General features: G+C 37.6%; 5 protein-coding genes across 7 annotated transcripts in view; 2 read left to right on the forward strand and 3 right to left on the reverse strand.

The window, feature by feature from the left end:
- Nucleotides 3,887-6,901, reverse strand: LOC104703881 (vacuolar-processing enzyme beta-isozyme-like). Its single transcript, XM_010419969.2, has 9 exons — nucleotides 6,695-6,901; nucleotides 6,215-6,379; nucleotides 5,583-5,739; nucleotides 5,373-5,458; nucleotides 5,085-5,284; nucleotides 4,958-5,006; nucleotides 4,668-4,877; nucleotides 4,366-4,566; nucleotides 3,887-4,255 (listed from the first exon to the last, which is right to left on the reverse strand). Exons 1-9 carry the CDS (start codon nucleotides 6,899-6,901, stop codon nucleotides 4,067-4,069), a joined length of 1,464 nt encoding a protein of 487 aa, XP_010418271.1. The 3' UTR covers nucleotides 3,887-4,066.
- Nucleotides 7,579-9,176, forward strand: LOC104705189 (pentatricopeptide repeat-containing protein At1g62720-like). The gene has a single exon (XM_010421163.2). The coding sequence runs from the start codon at nucleotides 7,686-7,688 to the stop codon at nucleotides 9,153-9,155; it is 1,470 nt and encodes a 489-aa protein (XP_010419465.1). The 5' UTR covers nucleotides 7,579-7,685; the 3' UTR covers nucleotides 9,156-9,176.
- On the reverse strand, nucleotides 9,153-10,717 carry LOC104703882 (NADH dehydrogenase (ubiquinone) complex I, assembly factor 6-like). Its single transcript, XM_010419970.2, has 2 exons — nucleotides 10,574-10,717; nucleotides 9,153-10,265 (listed from the first exon to the last, which is right to left on the reverse strand). The coding sequence occupies exon 2, from the start codon at nucleotides 10,221-10,223 to the stop codon at nucleotides 9,309-9,311; it is 915 nt and encodes a 304-aa protein (XP_010418272.1). The 5' UTR covers nucleotides 10,224-10,265; nucleotides 10,574-10,717; the 3' UTR covers nucleotides 9,153-9,308.
- LOC104703884 (hsp70-Hsp90 organizing protein 2) lies at nucleotides 12,880-15,489 on the forward strand. The gene is made up of 7 exons (XM_010419971.2): nucleotides 12,880-13,846; nucleotides 13,969-14,257; nucleotides 14,357-14,442; nucleotides 14,545-14,768; nucleotides 14,866-14,932; nucleotides 15,043-15,102; nucleotides 15,253-15,489. Exons 1-7 carry the CDS (start codon nucleotides 12,959-12,961, stop codon nucleotides 15,364-15,366), a joined length of 1,728 nt encoding a protein of 575 aa, XP_010418273.1. The 5' UTR covers nucleotides 12,880-12,958; the 3' UTR covers nucleotides 15,367-15,489.
- Nucleotides 15,442-17,867, reverse strand: part of LOC104705190 (elongation factor G, chloroplastic) — an 8,703-nt gene continuing 6,277 nt past the window's right edge. For 2 of the 3 annotated variants that reach the window (XM_019228115.1, XM_019228117.1), the window contains exons 3-5: nucleotides 16,464-16,759; nucleotides 15,882-16,394; nucleotides 15,442-15,780 (exon numbers count right to left, since the gene is read on the reverse strand). In XM_019228115.1, the coding sequence (XP_019083660.1) occupies nucleotides 15,613-15,780; nucleotides 15,882-16,394; nucleotides 16,464-16,759 (977 nt within the window). In that variant the 3' untranslated portion in view covers nucleotides 15,442-15,612. Of the gene's footprint in view, nucleotides 15,781-15,881; nucleotides 16,395-16,463; nucleotides 17,837-17,867 lie in introns of all 3 variants that reach the window. The other variant, XM_019228116.1, reaches the window with a different exon arrangement.

Below are 17,867 nucleotides of genomic sequence, written 5' to 3' on the forward strand. Positions count from 1 at the left end.
TTTTTTTTTTTTTTTTTTTGAACTTTTAAATCATTAGTATAAATTTGCTTTTTAAAATTCAAAGGTGAAGAAAATTTTGTATAGACTTAAAGTTTCATGTTTCACCCAAAACCTTTTTTTCATCAGTTCAATAGAAAGTCCTCAACCAAAGTTCTAGGGGAAATTTACAACAACGGGAAAAAATCTAACCGATATCAGCTTCGTATAAGATGTTGCCGCTTCGTATAAGAAAGTGATCACATTGATGGTAGTGATGTTGATCGGAGTTTCCATTTCCATGACCATAGTTTGAAGTTAGTGCCATGCCAAGTATAATTCCCTCTGTTAGCTTTTCCATTACTACAGTTTTTTATTTTTTGTCTATGATTGCAAAACACATTTGCTTAACTAAGTGTTATATTAATGTTGTTAATTACTGTATTTTGTTTTCTGGCTTCGATTGTATGGCATTAGCTTATAAAAGTAATTTGCATGGTAAAGTTCATAAACGAAACTGATTTAAGTTGACTGCTAGAGAACATTAGAAACTGATATAATGTTCTCTAGCAGTTAAACTTTAACGTTAACACTATTCTCTTACTGGATAAATATTTTAGTAACTAATTAACCGACCAACCAATTAATTAACAAAATAATGTTCTTAGATCTAAATTAGGTAAGTTATATTTAGATATAGTACAACTTTAGGTAAGTTCATCAAAATTCGGATTGGTCTGCGGCTAAGGTTTGGGAGTTTAGGGCAAAGTTTGTTTTCAGCTAAATTTATTAATAAAATTTGGAAAATGCGCATTGAGTTTCTTCTTTTTTTCCCCCTTTAATTTGTGTTGTTGAAACGAAGGATAGAAGTAAAGCAAAAGTAAAGTGCGTGATCCTAAAAAGTGTCATTTTTTTCTCTCCTTGTTGTTAAATAAAAAAAAGTGTCATTTTTTTGTCCCACCTTACCTCTTGCCGATAATGTGTAAATAATCCATATATACATGAATTGAAGCTTATATTTAGATATTTGATCCAAATGGACATAGATAATCAGTTTGTGTATATTTTTTAAACGACCATATATATAATGTATGTCTTAATATTAAATTTGTACTTATTCCTGATAAAATGTTTGAGTTTGAGTAGTCTATTATTACAACGGAAATGAGTACAATTGGTAGTAGATTAAGTTTGACATGACAATTTTTATATTATTATGTATGGTTTTGGTGAGTTCATCTTGGCCACCTACCGTAAGTGGAAGTGTGGAACATAGAAAACTGTAGAACAACAGGACTTTAGTTTGTTTTATAAAAACGTAGCACTTGTTTGGTAAATAAATTAATAACCATATGCATAGTTTAAAGTTTTAAACTGGCAACAAAAACAAAGAAAAAATGGTAGATGATTAAACCCTAGCTTCGAACTAAGTTGTGAATTTTTTTGGTGTGAGAAAATTGTGATATAATGTTAGAAAACAAAACATTTAACTGAATATAACACGATACACTAAATTACGAAGTTACGAACGAAGTCCATGATATTTTAATAAAGATATCCGATAAATGAACCCAAAAAATGAAGACTTATGTTTTCGTCAATTTTGCAAATAAATGACCAATGTATGATCACAGTTTATAGTGTTATAACTTTAAATGTAATTCTGCATTATGGTTAAAAGAAAATGTCACAAAAATCGTTTCATATAGATCCTGCTGAAATTGCACGTTACCATTATGAAGTATAGTATATATATATATGTATATATATATATGTATATATATATACACTGATATTGTGTAGTTTATTATGCACACACAATGTTATATTTTAGAGACTGTATTCTAGAAGAAGGATTTCCAGATATATCTAAAGGAAACTTTTGTACCATGAAAAGGCCAAAAGGGCCACACTTGTTGAGTAGTCATGCCCAATGACAAATGTTTTTTTTCCTTTTTAAATACTAAACAAACATAGAGAGTTAGTAATTTTGTAATACAATGTATAAAATGGGCTAGACAACCAATTATACCATTCTACATACGCATGACAAAGGTGGCAGAAGTTTGGTAATTTCACCTATATATAAATATATTCTGAATACCCAACTAGTATATCTTAAACATACAGTACATTATTAATTAAGGACTAACTGAATAATTAATATGAATCTTGTTATTTCATCGGCTATAAATATGCATCAGATTTTTAAAACACTGGTCCAATCGTGTAAACAAGGATGAGTGGCCTGGTGTTTGGGGGATGTACGCATTTGACGTGGCATGAACCCATTTAATAAGAAAGAAAAGACAGAGACAGATCAGTTCTTCAAAGTTAGAAGTCTCTTAACACTAATCATTACAGAAAAGCCCTAGAAATTAAACCACGTGGAGAAGTTTGTTTCTCTTGTCAGTTTTTTGTCCGATGATAACAGAACTTGTTACATTTGAAAAGTTGGAAGCCACATTAAAGAAAAACATTCCCCATATCATGCTTCATATATATATATGAGCTTTAAATAGTTAGTTCATTGTGTAACTACACAATGATATTCGACAATACTTAATAAGGAGGCCTTGTTATGAGATTATACATTCTATTAATGTTTTGTTGAATATGGCTTTGTGAGAATCACTTAATATTTTGTCTATAGAATACTAGCTATATATTCTGTATATACGATGGAATACGGTAACGATAGTATATAGTTTACGCTCATGCTTATTAGAAAGCTCATTATCGTTAATTATAATACTTCAACAAAAACAAATTATTGCATGCTTTAATGTTATACTATATATATAGACTATAGTATATACCATGCACCAACTTCTAATTAATTCATGAATGACTGAACACGAAAACTATTACGTACACCATATTATATTACCGAATAGTAACTCAATACGTTCATCAAATAATTTGGATTATAATTTCATGCACCACCAACTTTCTCAAAGTAACACGTAAAGGTAGACCCAATGAAAAATTGATAAGTGAAAAGCTTTAAGAACAAAAAAAATCAAACTTGTTTTTCATTTTTATTTTATTTTTAAAATTTTTGGGGTCAAAATTCACACAACCTAAACCTTTATCAGAACCCTACCAATGAAATTTTTTCAACAAATCAAATTAACAGATTCGATTAGGCGTAATTAGAAAATTACACATCCTATTATGATAAGTTTTTGTTTAAGTTGACTCGTTGACTATTAAGTCAACTAACTATCTACCGCACAAAGAAAAACATATGCACACCAACCTTCATGATTTCACTGTTGGGCAGCTCAAGGCGTGATGACAAATAATTACGAATTCAACTATGATTCTTTTAATATTCATTTACAGGTACGATTTATTTATATTTAAAGGGAAATCTATATTAGAATAGAAATGGAGGATGATGATTGCATATTGGTTTGTATGTCTTCTTCGGATCAATGATATCAATGATGGCAGTAATTATAAGATAAAGAAATGAAAGATAAATTTAGGGTGATTGTGGAACCATTAGATTTAGTACATAAAGATGATAATGATATAGATATGTAGATTCATCGACTCTTTAAGAAAAAAAATGTTTCATTAGTGCATTTTATTCATTCTTTTTATTTTGTTAAAGTCCGTATGTACGATTCTAGTTATATATCTATATAGTTTTGTTAAAATGCTTCATATTAATTTGCAGGAAAGAAAAACATGTCTTGAATTCTTTATTTACGGGCCTGTTTATCCAAAGCTTAACAGTAGTTTTCAGCTTCTTCTCTATCAAATCCATTTCCTAGTTCCATTTTGCTAACGTAATAAATGTTTTCGTACCATTACATTTTGTAGAAAAACTAACTGAGACTTGACTGCGAGGTTGCTGTAGTCCCTAATGATTCGGATGCTGATCACTATAGATTTTACATGCAAATGGTAACAACAATATTTAACAAAGTCTTATTAAAAAGAAAACAACACATTAAAAAAAAAAGTTAACGACCTTATTGCTACGTACGTATTTACATATACTAAAACATTTCTTTTAGTTTGAAACCATCTTAACATAATAACTCGAAACACTTTTAAGACAAGCCTCAAAATCTCTTCAGGCACTATAGCCTAGGATTGATGGATGCAACATGTAGCGAGCTTCATTATAACCACCACATGCTGCAGCGGAAGCTTCCTCCATAAGCTCTTTCGGGACACCGTTGTTACAAACGTTTGCAAACGCTCGCATATGTTTCATCCCGTATTGCGTGAGTGATCCACAATGCGTCTCAAATACGCGTACCTAAGAAATTTCAATAACATTATATCAAACCCTTTTTACCATTAATATGAACAAAATTAAACAGAAATGAGTACAGTGATGAGATTTAAGAATTCGAAACTTCTAGGTACCGTTGATTTAAGACATTCCCAATCGTCGACCAAAGGCAAACCGGGTTCTCTGATTGAGTTAAGAACATTCATTGCCGGACCAAACAAAACCGTGCCAATCAATTCGACGCTTGCGTCTAAATGCTTCCTATGCCTCGTTGTTTCAGTTAGTTCCTTCAATGTGTCATCCTTCTTCCTTGAACCCTCTTCCGATGTCCGATACTAAAACCAAAGCCAATATGGTTTAAGTAAGCTAAATCTTTGAAGTCAAATAAAAAAACCAAAAATCATAACTTCGTAACCAAAACAGTTTAGCTCACTACCATGTGCCAAAGGAATAGAATGTCCGCGTCGCGTTGGTTAACGACTCCCACTTGTGACTTGACCAGTAATTCGTTTGGAGGGAGATTAACAGTGGCTGGATCAAACCCTTGGTATAGATAAAGCTTCTCCGACTTAATACTATCGTTACCGTATTCCATCACATGAGAGCCAGCTGAATAGGTATTGTAGTTTGACGTCCGCATCTTCACCTACACACCAGAATAAAAAGATCCAATATATATATTTCACATTCTCAAACCAAGCATCGTAAAATAAAATTTCATAGTACCGTTTGGTATTGTTGCTTTATGGTCTCTTTCTTTAAATTGTGATTCTCACTGGCAAATAGAACGACCACACAAAGTAAACCAATGCATATGCACATAAAAGAACCTAATAATAAGATAAATGTGTACCTGTCTTCCATCCAAGCGACACTATATAAATCCCCTAAGCAAGTGATATATTCAGATGGAGGTGACGGATTCATGCCAGGACAATATGTTCCGTAACTACTCTCTTGCGCATTTGAAGCCGTTGTTACATAAATATTCAAGTCCTTTGGCATTATTCCTTCGAATATACTCCCGCTTTCGCACGCTTCTACGTATATAACCTGCATGACAATATCACAGTTATACAAGTATACTAATAACAAAACAAATAAAACACTCAAGAAATTAAATTATTATACAAAATTTTACCATCTCTTTGTAAGTTCCGGAAGCATGCTTCTTCTTAAGCGTTTCAATAAAATCAGCTGCATATATGTGAGGCGTGTTTGGCATCCCTGACCAATTGAACAAATAAAAAAAAACAAAACCATTATAAGCAATCGATTACAAGCCTTATATGAAAGATGTTATCTAATCGGAAACAACACAATTAAGGTCACAAAGAGTTGATGAAATTACCAAGAACTCCGGGACCACCATGATCCGCATAATATACGAAAATGTGATCGTTGGGCTTGCTAGCAATGACCTTACCGCTTCCACCTTTAAGAGCCTTCTGGTCGCCTAGAAGTACAGCATAGAAATTCGCAGCCGTAACGTTACTACCGGTATAGTCCTGAAAAGAAGAAAAAAAAAAGATATTTCAAAAAGTATATAACTGAACAAACTATTAAAAACGGAGAACAAGTAGTGGTTATAATAAATCTAAAGAGCGATACCAATCAAAGGTCCACACATAAAGTTTGGTTTACCATAGCAAATGTCCCTAGTCTCGCTATCACTATAATTGTTGTGTAGTGCCCAAGTCACCATCTCTAACACGACAGATCCAATAATATATTTTAAATCAATTAACAACCTTAATTAAGCGCCCAAGACAAAGAAGAAAGTATAATTTAAATAAGATTCTAGAGAAAAAAATCTCGAATATACAAAAATATAAATATCTAAAACCTGATAAGACGCTAGTTGGACCGAAACATAGGTCACATCAAGACCATCGATATTAATTACGAGAAGATATTCCAAACCCAAATGAGTTATTGGTCGAATTAAGTTTAATAATTCATGCTAAATAAAACAATACATACCTTAGGGACTCCGGCGTAAACATCGTCGCCGTTGGGATGATTGATGAGAGTACCGGGACGAGGATTGAGTGGGTTGTTTGCGATGTCATCATACATCATAACTACTATATTCTCTTCTTTTAAACCTCCCTTTCTCAGTATTTGATATGCGTGACACACGTCAGCCTTTAACACAAAGCAACCAAAAACACTAGTTGTCAAAACAAAAAAGTAACAAAACACTTTTAATACATAGCTTAATCAATATAAATTTCAGAATTTTTTTCTTAAATGACAATAGATTGAGATATGGAGAAATTCACTATGTAGTCTCTAATCAATTCATAAAAAATATTATTATATAAAGAAAGTAATTAAATAAATATTTGCATGTCATAGGAATATTCTCAAGGCCAAAAATAATTGTCTAATTAAATAAAGAATAACAGAATCAATTTGTTAGGAACCAAAAACATGTGAGAAGATATGTTGTATGTGTACCTGGTGTCTGTAATTCCCATATCCAGAAGAACCTGCGACGAGAACCGCCCATCTTGTACCGATACCATCTTCGTCTTGTTCAGCCGGTTTAGCTTCCTCTGTCGGCATAAGAATCTTTGGCTCGAACCGACCGCGGGACTCGGCTCGAAACAGGAAAAGTAATAGAAGAAGAAGAAGAGCTGGTCTGAAATTGCAAGACTTAGCCATGGTCGGCACAGAGATTGAGAGAAAAGAGAGGCTTTTTGAGTTACTAGAGAGAACAACTATAAAAAGCAAAGACTGGTGTTATGGAGCTAATGGTGTACTAATAATAAATCAATAATATAAAAACTGAATAAAATTTAATATCTGTTTTGTCAACAAAGTTTGAGCTATCTAATAGAAACACTTAAGACCACATGATTATACAGTATACTAACACATAATTAAAGTTAGTACTATATGCTTTTTAAGTCGGAAAGAGCTTATTCGTTACAAATATAATTTTATAAGCTCCTAGACAAAGAACTAAAGCCATAAATATCTTAAACCCACGATATTTTAGATATTTTTTTCTCTAATAGTATTATTTTTTATGCTAATAAGAAAAATTCAAAATATAAACTTAAATGATTGTGATGTCGGCGGTTGAATATTTTGGAATATTACATCTCATCTAGAAAAAAAAAAAAAAACAAATTTAATGGTCAGCTTGCGACACAACAGAGAACATGCAAAATCTAATCGAGACACGTGTACACTGGCGGGCTTCACAAACGAATTAATATCACCGTTACGACAACAATGGAAATAATTAAATTAAAACTAAACCCGGTTCAATTACAAAAGTACATTATTAACCGTAACTGAACCGGTTTTTTGTATCTCGCTTTCGTCATCGTCGTCTCTATCCCTCATGGAGGAGATGGTTCCCAAAAAAGGGTTTATGCTAGGGTTTTAGCCATTTCCATAGACAGAGCTTACGAACTAAAACGAGCTCAAATCAAATCAAATGCAGAGATCGATCACGATCTCAATTGCATCGAAAGCTAAGAAATTTCTCAATCTGTGTCTTCTGGAAAAAGGTAACCTTGTAGTAACTAGCTGTTTCTGGGTAAGAGCTTTGACTACTAAGAGGTCTTCGAGTAAAACTAGGGATCGTAATGTGAATTTATACGACGCTATTGATTCGTTCTGTAACATGATTCAGTCTCGTCCTCTTCCTTCGATTGTTGAATTCAGTAAACTGTTGAGTCGAATTGCCAAATCGAGGAACTACGATCTTGTGATATCTCTGTTTCGACATATGGAGATTTGTGGAATCGGGCATGATCTTTATACTTACAACATTGTGATTAATTCTTTGTGTCGATGCTCTCGGTTTGTTATTGCTCTATCTGTTGTTGGGAAGATGATGAAGTGTGGTTACGAGCCCGATGTTGTCACGGTTAGTTCTTTGATTAATGGGTTTTTTCAAGGGAATAGAGTTTTTGATGCTGTTTCTTTGGTTAGTAATATGGAGGAGATGGGGTGTAAACCTGATGTTGTAATCTACAATACCATCATTGATGGGTTTTGTAAAGTTAGATTGGTGAATGATGCGTTGGAGCTGTTTGAGAGAATGGAGAGAGATGGGGTTAGAGCGGATGCTGTTACGTACAACTCTCTTGTGACCGGTCTTTGTAGTTCTGGTAGATGGAGCGATGCTTCTCGCCTGTTGGGTGATATGGTAACGAGGGATGTTGTTCCTAATATAATCACTTTCACTGCGTTGATCGATGCGTTTGTGAAAGATGGGAACTTTTTGGAGGCGGAGAAGTTGTATGAGGAGATGAGAAGAAGGTCTATAGATCCTGATGTGTTCACTTACAATTCGATGATCAATGGGCTTTGTATGCACGGTCGGGTAGATGAGGCCAAAGAAATGCTTGATTTGATGGTGACAAAGGGTTGTTTCCCTGATGTACTGACTTACAATACTCTCATAAACGGATTCTGCAAGTCTGAGAGGGTAGATGAAGGAACTAAACTCTTCCGCGAGATGTCTCAAAGAGGATTAGTTGGCGACACTGTCACTTACAACACTATTATCCAGGGATGTTTTCAAGCGGGTAAATCAGAAGTCGCTCAAGAAATTTTCAGAAGGATGGATCCTCGTCCCAATATTAGGACCTACAGTATTTTGTTATACGGGCTTTGTTGTAACTGGAAGGTAGAGAAAGCATTGGTGCTATTCGAAAGTATGCAAAAGAGTGAAATGGAACTTGATATTACCACATATAATATCGTTATTCACGGGATGTGCAAGATTGGTAATGTGGAAGATGCTTGGGACTTGTTTTGTAGCCTTGCCTTAAAAGGACTCGAGCCTGATGTTGTGTCATACACTACGATGATCTCAGGCTTTTGTAGGATACGGCAATGGGATACAGCAGATATGTTGTATAGGAAAATGCAAGAAGATGGACTTGTTCCACTATAACACATGAAACTGTATATTATTTGTAAGTAGGAGATAAGTTCTTTTATTTGTAACGATCACATTGTAAATTTGTATTATTACAAGGAAAAATACAGACAAACAGGAAATTTAATGTAATGTCTTTGAAACCGAGAAAAAAAAAGAGAGAAGTTTTCAGAACATTCCTCTCCATGAATACCACTTGAGTTTAAACTGAAACAATAGCGGAGGAACACCAAGGACTCCTCTTTGTATCCTCGGATCAAACACATCGAACTGTACTTTACTCAACGAATCCAGAAGAACTTGTACAGGCACAGAATGAAGCAGAACGGGTTTAGCTTCATTGGGAACCTTTCCCGCCAGTTCACGGGCTTTCAGGAGATGTGCATTGGCAACAGATGCAATATCAAACACGACATTGCATAGTCCTTCTCTTGAATCGTTATCCAGAAGGATTTCTAATCGTCCACCTTGTTTCACGAGCAACCCGTGCTTCTCAGCGAGTTTCGCAGGGATGTAACTTTGGTGACGGTTTCTGGTACAGTGGTAAGGTAATGATTTCAGTAGCAAGACAAGACCACTGGCTTTACCAATGTGTGAAGCTGCATGATCCGCTGTTGTCGAACTAATTCCACCAGCTTGGAGGGTGTTGTACAAAAGTGTGGATACCGTGTCTTCTGCGTATTTCTCTAGCTCCTCGATGCTCTCTGGTATATCGTCTACTTCTCTTTGCGCATCTCGGATTCTAGCTTCAACCGAGCGTTTTAGCCAAGGTTTACTGATGTTATGCTCTGATATTGCCCAAGACAGAGCTTGTGCAGCTGGATGGTTGATGGGCTTTTTGGTGTAGAGTTTGTCAATTGCATCTTGCCACCAAAGTAAACGCATCAAGCCAATTTTGGGATCAGATGCAACATCCATGGCTCTTGCAGTTTCTACATTAAATGCTCGGAGAGCAAATGCAGCTTTACGCATCTCAGTTGGGAGTTCAAGGAGACAAAGGTAGTGATGATAGTCATAGTTTCGTACTTGCTGCACACAATAGGACAATGCCGAACGCAAACTACTCGAGCCTCCTCCACTCATCAGGTTTACTCAAAGTGTGTTTGTTTATCTTCTCCTACAACCCTATAAACCACAAAAACAAATCAGTTCATGCGAGTCTGACAATGTTACAGAAATTTTTATACATAAGAAAAAGTCATTTAGGAATTAACACAAACACTTGGTGGACAAAGCTCTGGCATTGGTATTTAACAAACAAAATCAGAACTTTTCAACAATGCTTAACACAAAATCAAAAACCCAAGAACCAAACATGAATGAATAACAAGTGAGATCACAAAAATTCACCAGAAACTTTCCAATGAGTAATGTGAAATCGCTGGAAAGCACAATTGTCGTCCAATAATAACGAAATGAGAACAAAACCTTACCCAAACTTGAGTAATCCTGTTTCTTCAGTCCAAATCAGAAGATATTATTACGGAACCAAATCTATCATCTAAAAATCGATCTTTTGAGTTCGACCCGATCTCTGAACAAATTGTGCCGGAGAAGAAGCGTTGGGTCAATGTAGACAAATACGACGTCGTTTACAAAGATCGGTTTATGAACTAACCGGTTTAATTATAATGCACTGTTTAATTATAACCGTGTTTAGGATAATACTAACCCTCACCAAACACTCAATATATACACATACCCAAACATCTCCCTTGAAATCAAGAAGACTGCAAAAAAAGATTCAACAATGGCGGACGAAGCAAAAGCTAAAGGAAACGCAGCTTACGCCTCCGGTGACTTCGATTCCGCCGTGAATCACTTCGCCGAAGCCATCAATCTAGCACCAACCAATCACATTCTCTTCTCGAACCGTTCCGCTGCTCACGCGTCGCTTAGTCACTACTACGAAGCTCTCTCAGACGCGAAGAAGACTGTTGAACTTAAACCAGATTGGGGAAAAGGTTACAGCCGTCTCGGTGCTGCTCACTTAGGGCTAAACCAGTTCGATGAAGCCGTGGAGGCGTACTCGAAGGGGCTTGAGATCGATCCGAGTAACCAAGGTTTGAAATCGGGTTTAGAAGATGCGTCTAGGTCACGGAAGAAACGGAAACCTGAGCCAGAGTTTGGAGAAGAGAAGGAGAAGAAGCAGAAGAAAGCTCAGAGTCAAGAAGATGTAGGGCAAGTTAATGTAAGTGGTAGTGATGAGAATGTGGTAAAGAGTAAGACTTGTTTCGTGTGTGATGGGGAAGACGATTGGGTGTTGGTATGTTATAGAGAGGAATGTTCCATAGCTGTTCATCAAAGCTGTGCATCTGATGAACCTGATTTCGATGAATTCGGCAACTTTTATTGTCCTTATTGTTGGTATAAGCGTGTGGTTTCCAAGTATGTTGACCTAAAAAACAAGCTTATGGTGAAGTGAATGTACATAGAGAGACTTTAAGAGAGGAGTAGATTTGGGTTTCGAGGAGGGGATGTTAGAAACTGAAGATAATGTTGTGGAGGGTTAATAATATTCGAGTCACGGGATGTGCAAGATTGGTAATATGGAAGATGCTTGGGACTTGTTTTATAGCCTTGTCTTCATAGGACTCGAGCCTGATGTTGTTTCATACACTAGGATGATGATTTCAGGATTTTGTAGGAAACGCCAATGGCGTGAAGCAGATGACTTGTATAGGAAATATGCAAGATGATGAGCTTGTTCCTCTATAACAGACGAAACTGTATTATTTGTATTAGTGTAATAAATTCTTTTATTTGTAACGGTCACATCTCCATTCGTAAATTTGTATTATAACTCGGAAGCTCTTAGGGGTTAACCACTCGAGTTTGTTGAACTATTCTGTCTGAGGGTTTCTTTGTGTGAAGCTGCGTGATCCGCTTTGTAGAACTATTCTGCCTGCTTGGAGGGTGTTGTACAAAAGCGTGGATATTGTGCCTATTATGTATTTTCTCTAGCTCCTCGATGCTCTATGGGATATCGTCTGCTTCTCTTTGTGCATCTCGGATTCTAGCTTCAACCGAGCGCTTTAGCCAAGGTTTACTGATGTTATGCTATGCTGGATGGTTTATTGTTTTGTTGGTGTAGAGTGTGTCAATTGCTTCTTGCCACCAAAGTAACCGCATCATGCCAATCTTGGGAATAGATGCAACATTGTTTAACACAATATCGAAAACCCAAGAATCAAACACTGAGATCACTAATATTCGTAGAAACTTTCCAATGAGTAATGTGAAATTGCTGGAAACCACAAATGTCGTCCAATAATAACGAAATAAGAACAAAACCTTACCCAAACTTGTGAGGTTCTCAAGTCCAAAACCTTACCCAAACTTATGAGGTTCTCAAGTCCAAAACCTTACCCAAACTTATGAGGTTCTCAAGTCCAAATATTACGGAACTAAAATCTAGCAAACCATTGTGCCGGAGAAGAAGAGTCGAGTTATATTGACTTATTGTAGACTAAAACGACGTCGTTTACACATATACTACGTCGGTTTATTATGATGCACACTTTATGAAGAAACGTGACGAGGATAACATTAACCCTAACCAAACACTCTATATCGAAACAATCGTACCGGAGCGGAGAAATAGCGTTGAGTCAATGCAGCCAATTCGACGTCGTCTTATTATATATGAATAAACGTGATAAGGATAAATATTAACCCTAACCAAACACACTAGATATCGATCAAAGATATATATACGCATACCCAAACATCTCCCTTGAAACCAAAACCCCCATTCATTAACCCTTCTTTCAAAGGTATCTTCCAGAAGAAACCAGAAGACTCTCTCAGATTCAACCATGGCCGACGAAGCAAAAGCTAAAGGAAACGCGGCTTTCTCCTCCGGTGACTTCGATTCCGCCGTGAATCACTTCACCGAAGCCATCAACCTAACACCAACCAACCACGTCCTCTTCTCGAACCGTTCCGCTGCTCACGCGTCGCTTCATCACTACGACGAAGCTCTCTCAGACGCGAAGAAGACTGTTGAACTCAAACCAGATTGGGGTAAAGGTTACAGCCGTCTCGGTGCTGCTCACTTAGGTCTAAACCAGTTCGATGAAGCCGTGGAGGCCTACTCGAAGGGGCTCGAGATTGATCCAAGTAACGAAGGTTTGAAATCGGGTTTAGCTGATGCGAAAGCTTCCGCGTCTAGGTCACGCGCCTCCTCCGCGCCGAATCCGTTTGGTGATGCTTTTCAGGGACCGGAGATGTGGTCGAAATTGACGGCGGATCCATCGACGAGAGGGTTTTTGAAACAGCCTGATTTTGTTAACATGATGCAGGAGATTCAGAGAAACCCTAGCAATCTCAATCTTTATTTGAAAGATCAGAGAGTTATGCAAGCTCTTGGGGTTTTGTTGAATGTTCAAATCAGGTCGCAGCAGGCTGGAGATGAGATGGAGATTGGGGAGGAAGAGATGGCTGTGCCTTCTAGGAAGGAGCCTGAGGTAGAGAAGAAGCGGAAACCTGAGCCGGTGCCTGAACCTGAGCCAGAGTTTGGAGAAGAGAAGGAGAAGAAGGAGAAGAAGCAAAAAGCTCAGAAGGAGAAGGAGTTGGGGAATGCTGCGTATAAGAAGAAAGACTTTGAAACTGCAATCCAGCATTACTCCACTGCCATGGAGATTGATGATGAAGATATCTCTTATATCACTAATCGTGCTGCTGTTCATCTGGAGATGGGAAAGGTATAGTTTTCAAATCTCTATATATATATATATGTAGTTCTCTCTTTTTTTATATTAGTCTAGAGTGATTTGCTTGGCATGAGGTTATGGGTCTAAGTGTGTATTGTGTGTGTTTAATTCAGTTTGATGAGTGCATCAAGGATTGTGATAAGGCTGTTGAAAGGGGTAGAGAGCTTAGGTCAGATTACAAGATGGTAGCTAAAGCTTTGACTAGGAAAGGAACTGCTTTGGGGAAGATGGCTAAAGTCTCAAAAGACTATGAACCTGTTATTGAGACTTACCAGAAAGCTCTTACTGAGCATCGTAATCCAGAGACGTTGAAGAGACTGAATGAGGCAGAAAGAGCAAAGAAAGAGTTGGAGCAGCAAGAGTATTATGATCCTAGTATCGGTGATGAAGAGCGTGAGAAAGGTATTTGCTTTGCCATTGTATCTTGTTTATGTGAGGAAAGAAACTCTGAAAACTTGGTAAAGGATGCTGAGCTAACATTCTGCCGTGTTTGTGATACAGGTAATGAGTTTTTCAAGGAGCAAAAGTATCCTGAAGCTGTGAGACATTACACTGAAGCGATCAAGAGGAACCCAAAAGACCCGAGAGTAAGGCCTATTCATTGTCATATGTGCTTCAATGTTATGCGCATTAAGAATTCCATAATTGACTGTTTTAATAACTTGTTTACCTCTTTGTGCTTAACATAGGCATATAGCAACCGGGCTGCATGTTACACCAAACTGACGGCAATGCCCGAAGGATTGAAGGATGCAGAAAAATGTATCGAGCTCGATCCGACATTCTCAAAGGGATACAGCAGAAAAGGTGCAGTCCAATTCTTCATGAAGGAGTATGAAAACGCAATGGAAGCTTACCAGCAGGGTCTCAAACACGATCCTAACAATCAAGAACTTCTCGATGGTGTTAGAAGGTATTGTATATATGTGTAGTCAAAAAGGATTATTCACTATATCTAGTTATGTCAATATATGCCTATGTAACATGTTCTAAAACTCTCTATTCTGCAGATGTGTACAACAGATCAACAAAGCAAACCGTGGTGACCTTACCCCCGAGGAGTTGAAAGAAAGACAGGTCAGATTCTGTTACTGTCTCGAAACTTTTTCGTTTTTCGGTTATGAGAAAACCCTGTAATGTTAGGTTAAAATTTTGGGACTTTGCTTTCTTTTTTCTTATTATGACAGGCTAAGGGAATGCAAGACCCAGAAATCCAGAACATTCTCACAGATCCTGTAATGAGACAGGTAAAGAAACAAACTTCTCTAGATTATGTTACAGTTCACAAATCTCTCTAGTTTTAAGATCAAACTTGTGGGAGCAATCCTGAAAACCAATATTGAGCTATCTCTATGTTGTTACGTCTCACCAATATCCAACACTTGTTGTTTGAACAGGTACTGTCTGATCTCCAGGAGAATCCAGCAGCAGCACAAAAACACATGCAGAACCCGATGATCATGAACAAAATCCAAAAGCTGATCAGCTCAGGAATTGTCCAGATGAAATAAACCCAGAAGTGAAGACATTATTGATTTCGATTTCCGCTGATTTGTTACTCTTTTACAACTTCAAACACTAAGATCAAATTCTTCGTCATTTTCAGACTTTTTTGATATATCATTTTTCTCATATCCATGTGTTTTAAGGCAATAAAAACCTTGTCTTCACAAATTTGATTAGCATAGATATGACTGCTGTATGAAATCAAACAAAATCACAATAAGCTTTTAGTGTAGGATAAACAAAAATTCTGATTAAGCAGCAACTTCTTGATCCTTGTTCGAAAGCTGGTTCTGAATATGCTGAGGAACAACATCGAATTTAGCCAATTGCATTGTGTAAGACGCCCGACCTTTTGTCATGCCTCTCAACGTACTCACATACTGAAACATCTCTGCTAATGGAACCAGAGAGTCCACCACCTACAACAACGAAACGACAACAACAATGTCAATATCAGATTCATCAAACAAGTTTGGATTTGTATTTATCATCCGATCTTAGAAATCGTTTTTTTTCATACCTTGAGACCACCGGGTTTGTCTCCAAAGCTGTTGATTTGACCTCTTCTTGAGTTAAGATCACCAATGACATCTCCAAGATGTTCGTCTGGTGTAACAACTTCAACTCTCATGATAGGTTCCAGCATTCTTGGACCTGCTTTCTTCATCCCTTCACGGAAAGCTCCTCTTGCAGCAAGCTGGAAAGCTAGCACGCTTGAGTCAACATCATGGTAAGATCCGTCAACTAGACAAGCACGGACATCAACAACCGGGAAACCAGCAAGCACACCAGAGCCCATACACTCTTCAAGTCCTTTCATGACACCAGGAATATACTCTCTTGGCACAGCTCCTCCTTTGATCTCACTCTTGAATTCGTATCCTGATCCTGCTGCCAGTGGCTCAAACCGGACTGTAATATCAGCAAACTGACCTTGTCCACCTGATTGCTTCTTGTGTGTGTATTTCACTTCAGATATTTTGGAGATACTCTCACGGTAGTTGACTTGTGGTGCACCAACGTTAGCCTCAACCTGAAAGATGAAAAGGAATTAGACGCTTGGAGACGTGAAGAAGAGAATAGATTTTCAGTTACGTTTTACCTTGAACTCTCTTTTAAGTCTGTCAACGATGATCTCGAGATGAAGCTCTCCCATTCCTTCAATGACGGTTTGGTTCATCTCTTCATCACGGGAAAAATGGAAAGACGGGTCTTCTTGAGCGAGCTTGATCAATCCCGTTGCCATTTTATCAATGTCAGCTTTTGTTTTCGGCTCAATCGCTACCTTGATGACGGGATCAGGGAAGTCCATACGTTCAAGAACAACAGGGTTTTCTGGATCACTCAGGGTTTCCCCAGTGATTGTATCTTTGAGACCCGCAAGAGCAACAATATCACCAGTTAAAGCCACTTTAACATCTTCTCTGCTGTTTGCATGCATTTCCAAGAGTCTTCCGATTCTCTCCTTCTTTCCTTTGTTAGCATTCAGCACGTAAGAACCAGCTGAGAGTTTCCCTGAGTAAACCCTCACAAATGTAAGAGAACCCACAAAAGGATCACTCATGATCTTGAATGCTAAACCAGCGAATGGCTCGTCATCATCTGGTTTTCTTATGATGGTAATCTCCGGGTTCTCAGGATCTGTTCCATTCATCGGTGGCACTTCAACCGGCGAAGGCAAATAATCAATCACAGCATCAAGTAACGGCTGTACTCCTTTGTTCTTAAAGGCTGAACCACACAGAATAGGCACAAACTTGCCAGTGATGGTTCCTTTTCTAACCAATCTCTTCACTGTGGCCTCGTCAGGCTCAACTCCTTCTAAATAGTTCTCCATAACCTCATCATCCAAATCAACAATCAATTCCATCATCGCTGCTCGATACTCCTGAGCCAAATCCTCAAGATCAGCTGGAATATCCTCGTAGTTGAATTTGGCACCAAGCTCTTCTCCTGACCAAACTATAGCTTTCATCCTCACAAGATCAACAACACCTTTAAAGACATCTTCAGCACCAATAGGTATCTGAAGCACCAACGGCTTAGCACCCAAATTAGTCACAATCATATCCCTCGTCCTGAAAAAGTTAGCTCCAAGACGGTCCATTTTGTTGACAAAGCAAATCCTAGGCACACCGTATTTATCAGCTTGTCTCCACACAGTCTCGGACTGAGGCTCGACACCAGCAACACTATCGAACAAGCATATAGCTCCATCGAGAACTCTAAGAGCACGTTCGACTTCAAGAGTGAAATCAACGTGACCCGGTGTATCAATAATGTTGATCCTGTGTTTGTTCCAAAACGTTGTGGTTGCAGCTGAAGTAATGGTGATTCCTCTTTCTTGCTCTTGTTCCATCCAGTCCATAGTAGCTGTCCCTTCATGCACTTCACCGATTTTGTAGTTTCTTCCTGTGTAGTAAAGAATCCTCTCTGTAGTTGTGGTCTTCCCAGCGTCTATGTGAGCCATAATACCAATGTTTCTGTAATCTTTAAGCGGCACAGC

The sequence above is a fragment of the Camelina sativa genome, chromosome 7, assembly GCF_000633955.1.
Source record: "Camelina sativa cultivar DH55 chromosome 7, Cs, whole genome shotgun sequence".
NCBI classification, from domain to species: domain Eukaryota; kingdom Viridiplantae; phylum Streptophyta; class Magnoliopsida; order Brassicales; family Brassicaceae; genus Camelina; species Camelina sativa.

Excerpts from the sequence above, each read along its gene's own strand:
- LOC104703882 (XM_010419970.2), bottom strand. The coding sequence starts at position 10,223 with ATGAGTGGAGGAGGCTCGAGTAGTTTGCGTTCGGCATTGTCCTATTGT.
- LOC104703884 (XM_010419971.2), top strand. The coding sequence starts at position 12,959 with ATGGCCGACGAAGCAAAAGCTAAAGGAAACGCGGCTTTCTCCTCCGGT. Across the intron at positions 13,847-13,968 it reads TTCATCTGGAGATGGGAAAG|TTTGATGAGTGCATCAAGGA; the intron begins GTATAGTTTTCA and ends TGTTTAATTCAG. Across the intron at positions 15,103-15,252 it reads CAGATCCTGTAATGAGACAG|GTACTGTCTGATCTCCAGGA; the intron begins GTAAAGAAACAA and ends TTGTTTGAACAG.
- LOC104703881 (XM_010419969.2), bottom strand. The coding sequence starts at position 6,901 with ATGGCTAAGTCTTGCAATTTCAGACCAGCTCTTCTTCTTCTTCTATTA. Across the intron at positions 5,740-6,214 it reads TTTACGCCGGAGTCCCTAAG|GACTATACCGGTAGTAACGT; the intron begins GTATGTATTGTT and ends TCTTCTTTTCAG. Across the intron at positions 4,567-4,667 it reads TTCTATTCCTTTGGCACATG|TATCGGACATCGGAAGAGGG; the intron begins GTAGTGAGCTAA and ends CTTTGGTTTTAG.
- LOC104705189 (XM_010421163.2), top strand. The coding sequence starts at position 7,686 with ATGCAGAGATCGATCACGATCTCAATTGCATCGAAAGCTAAGAAATTT.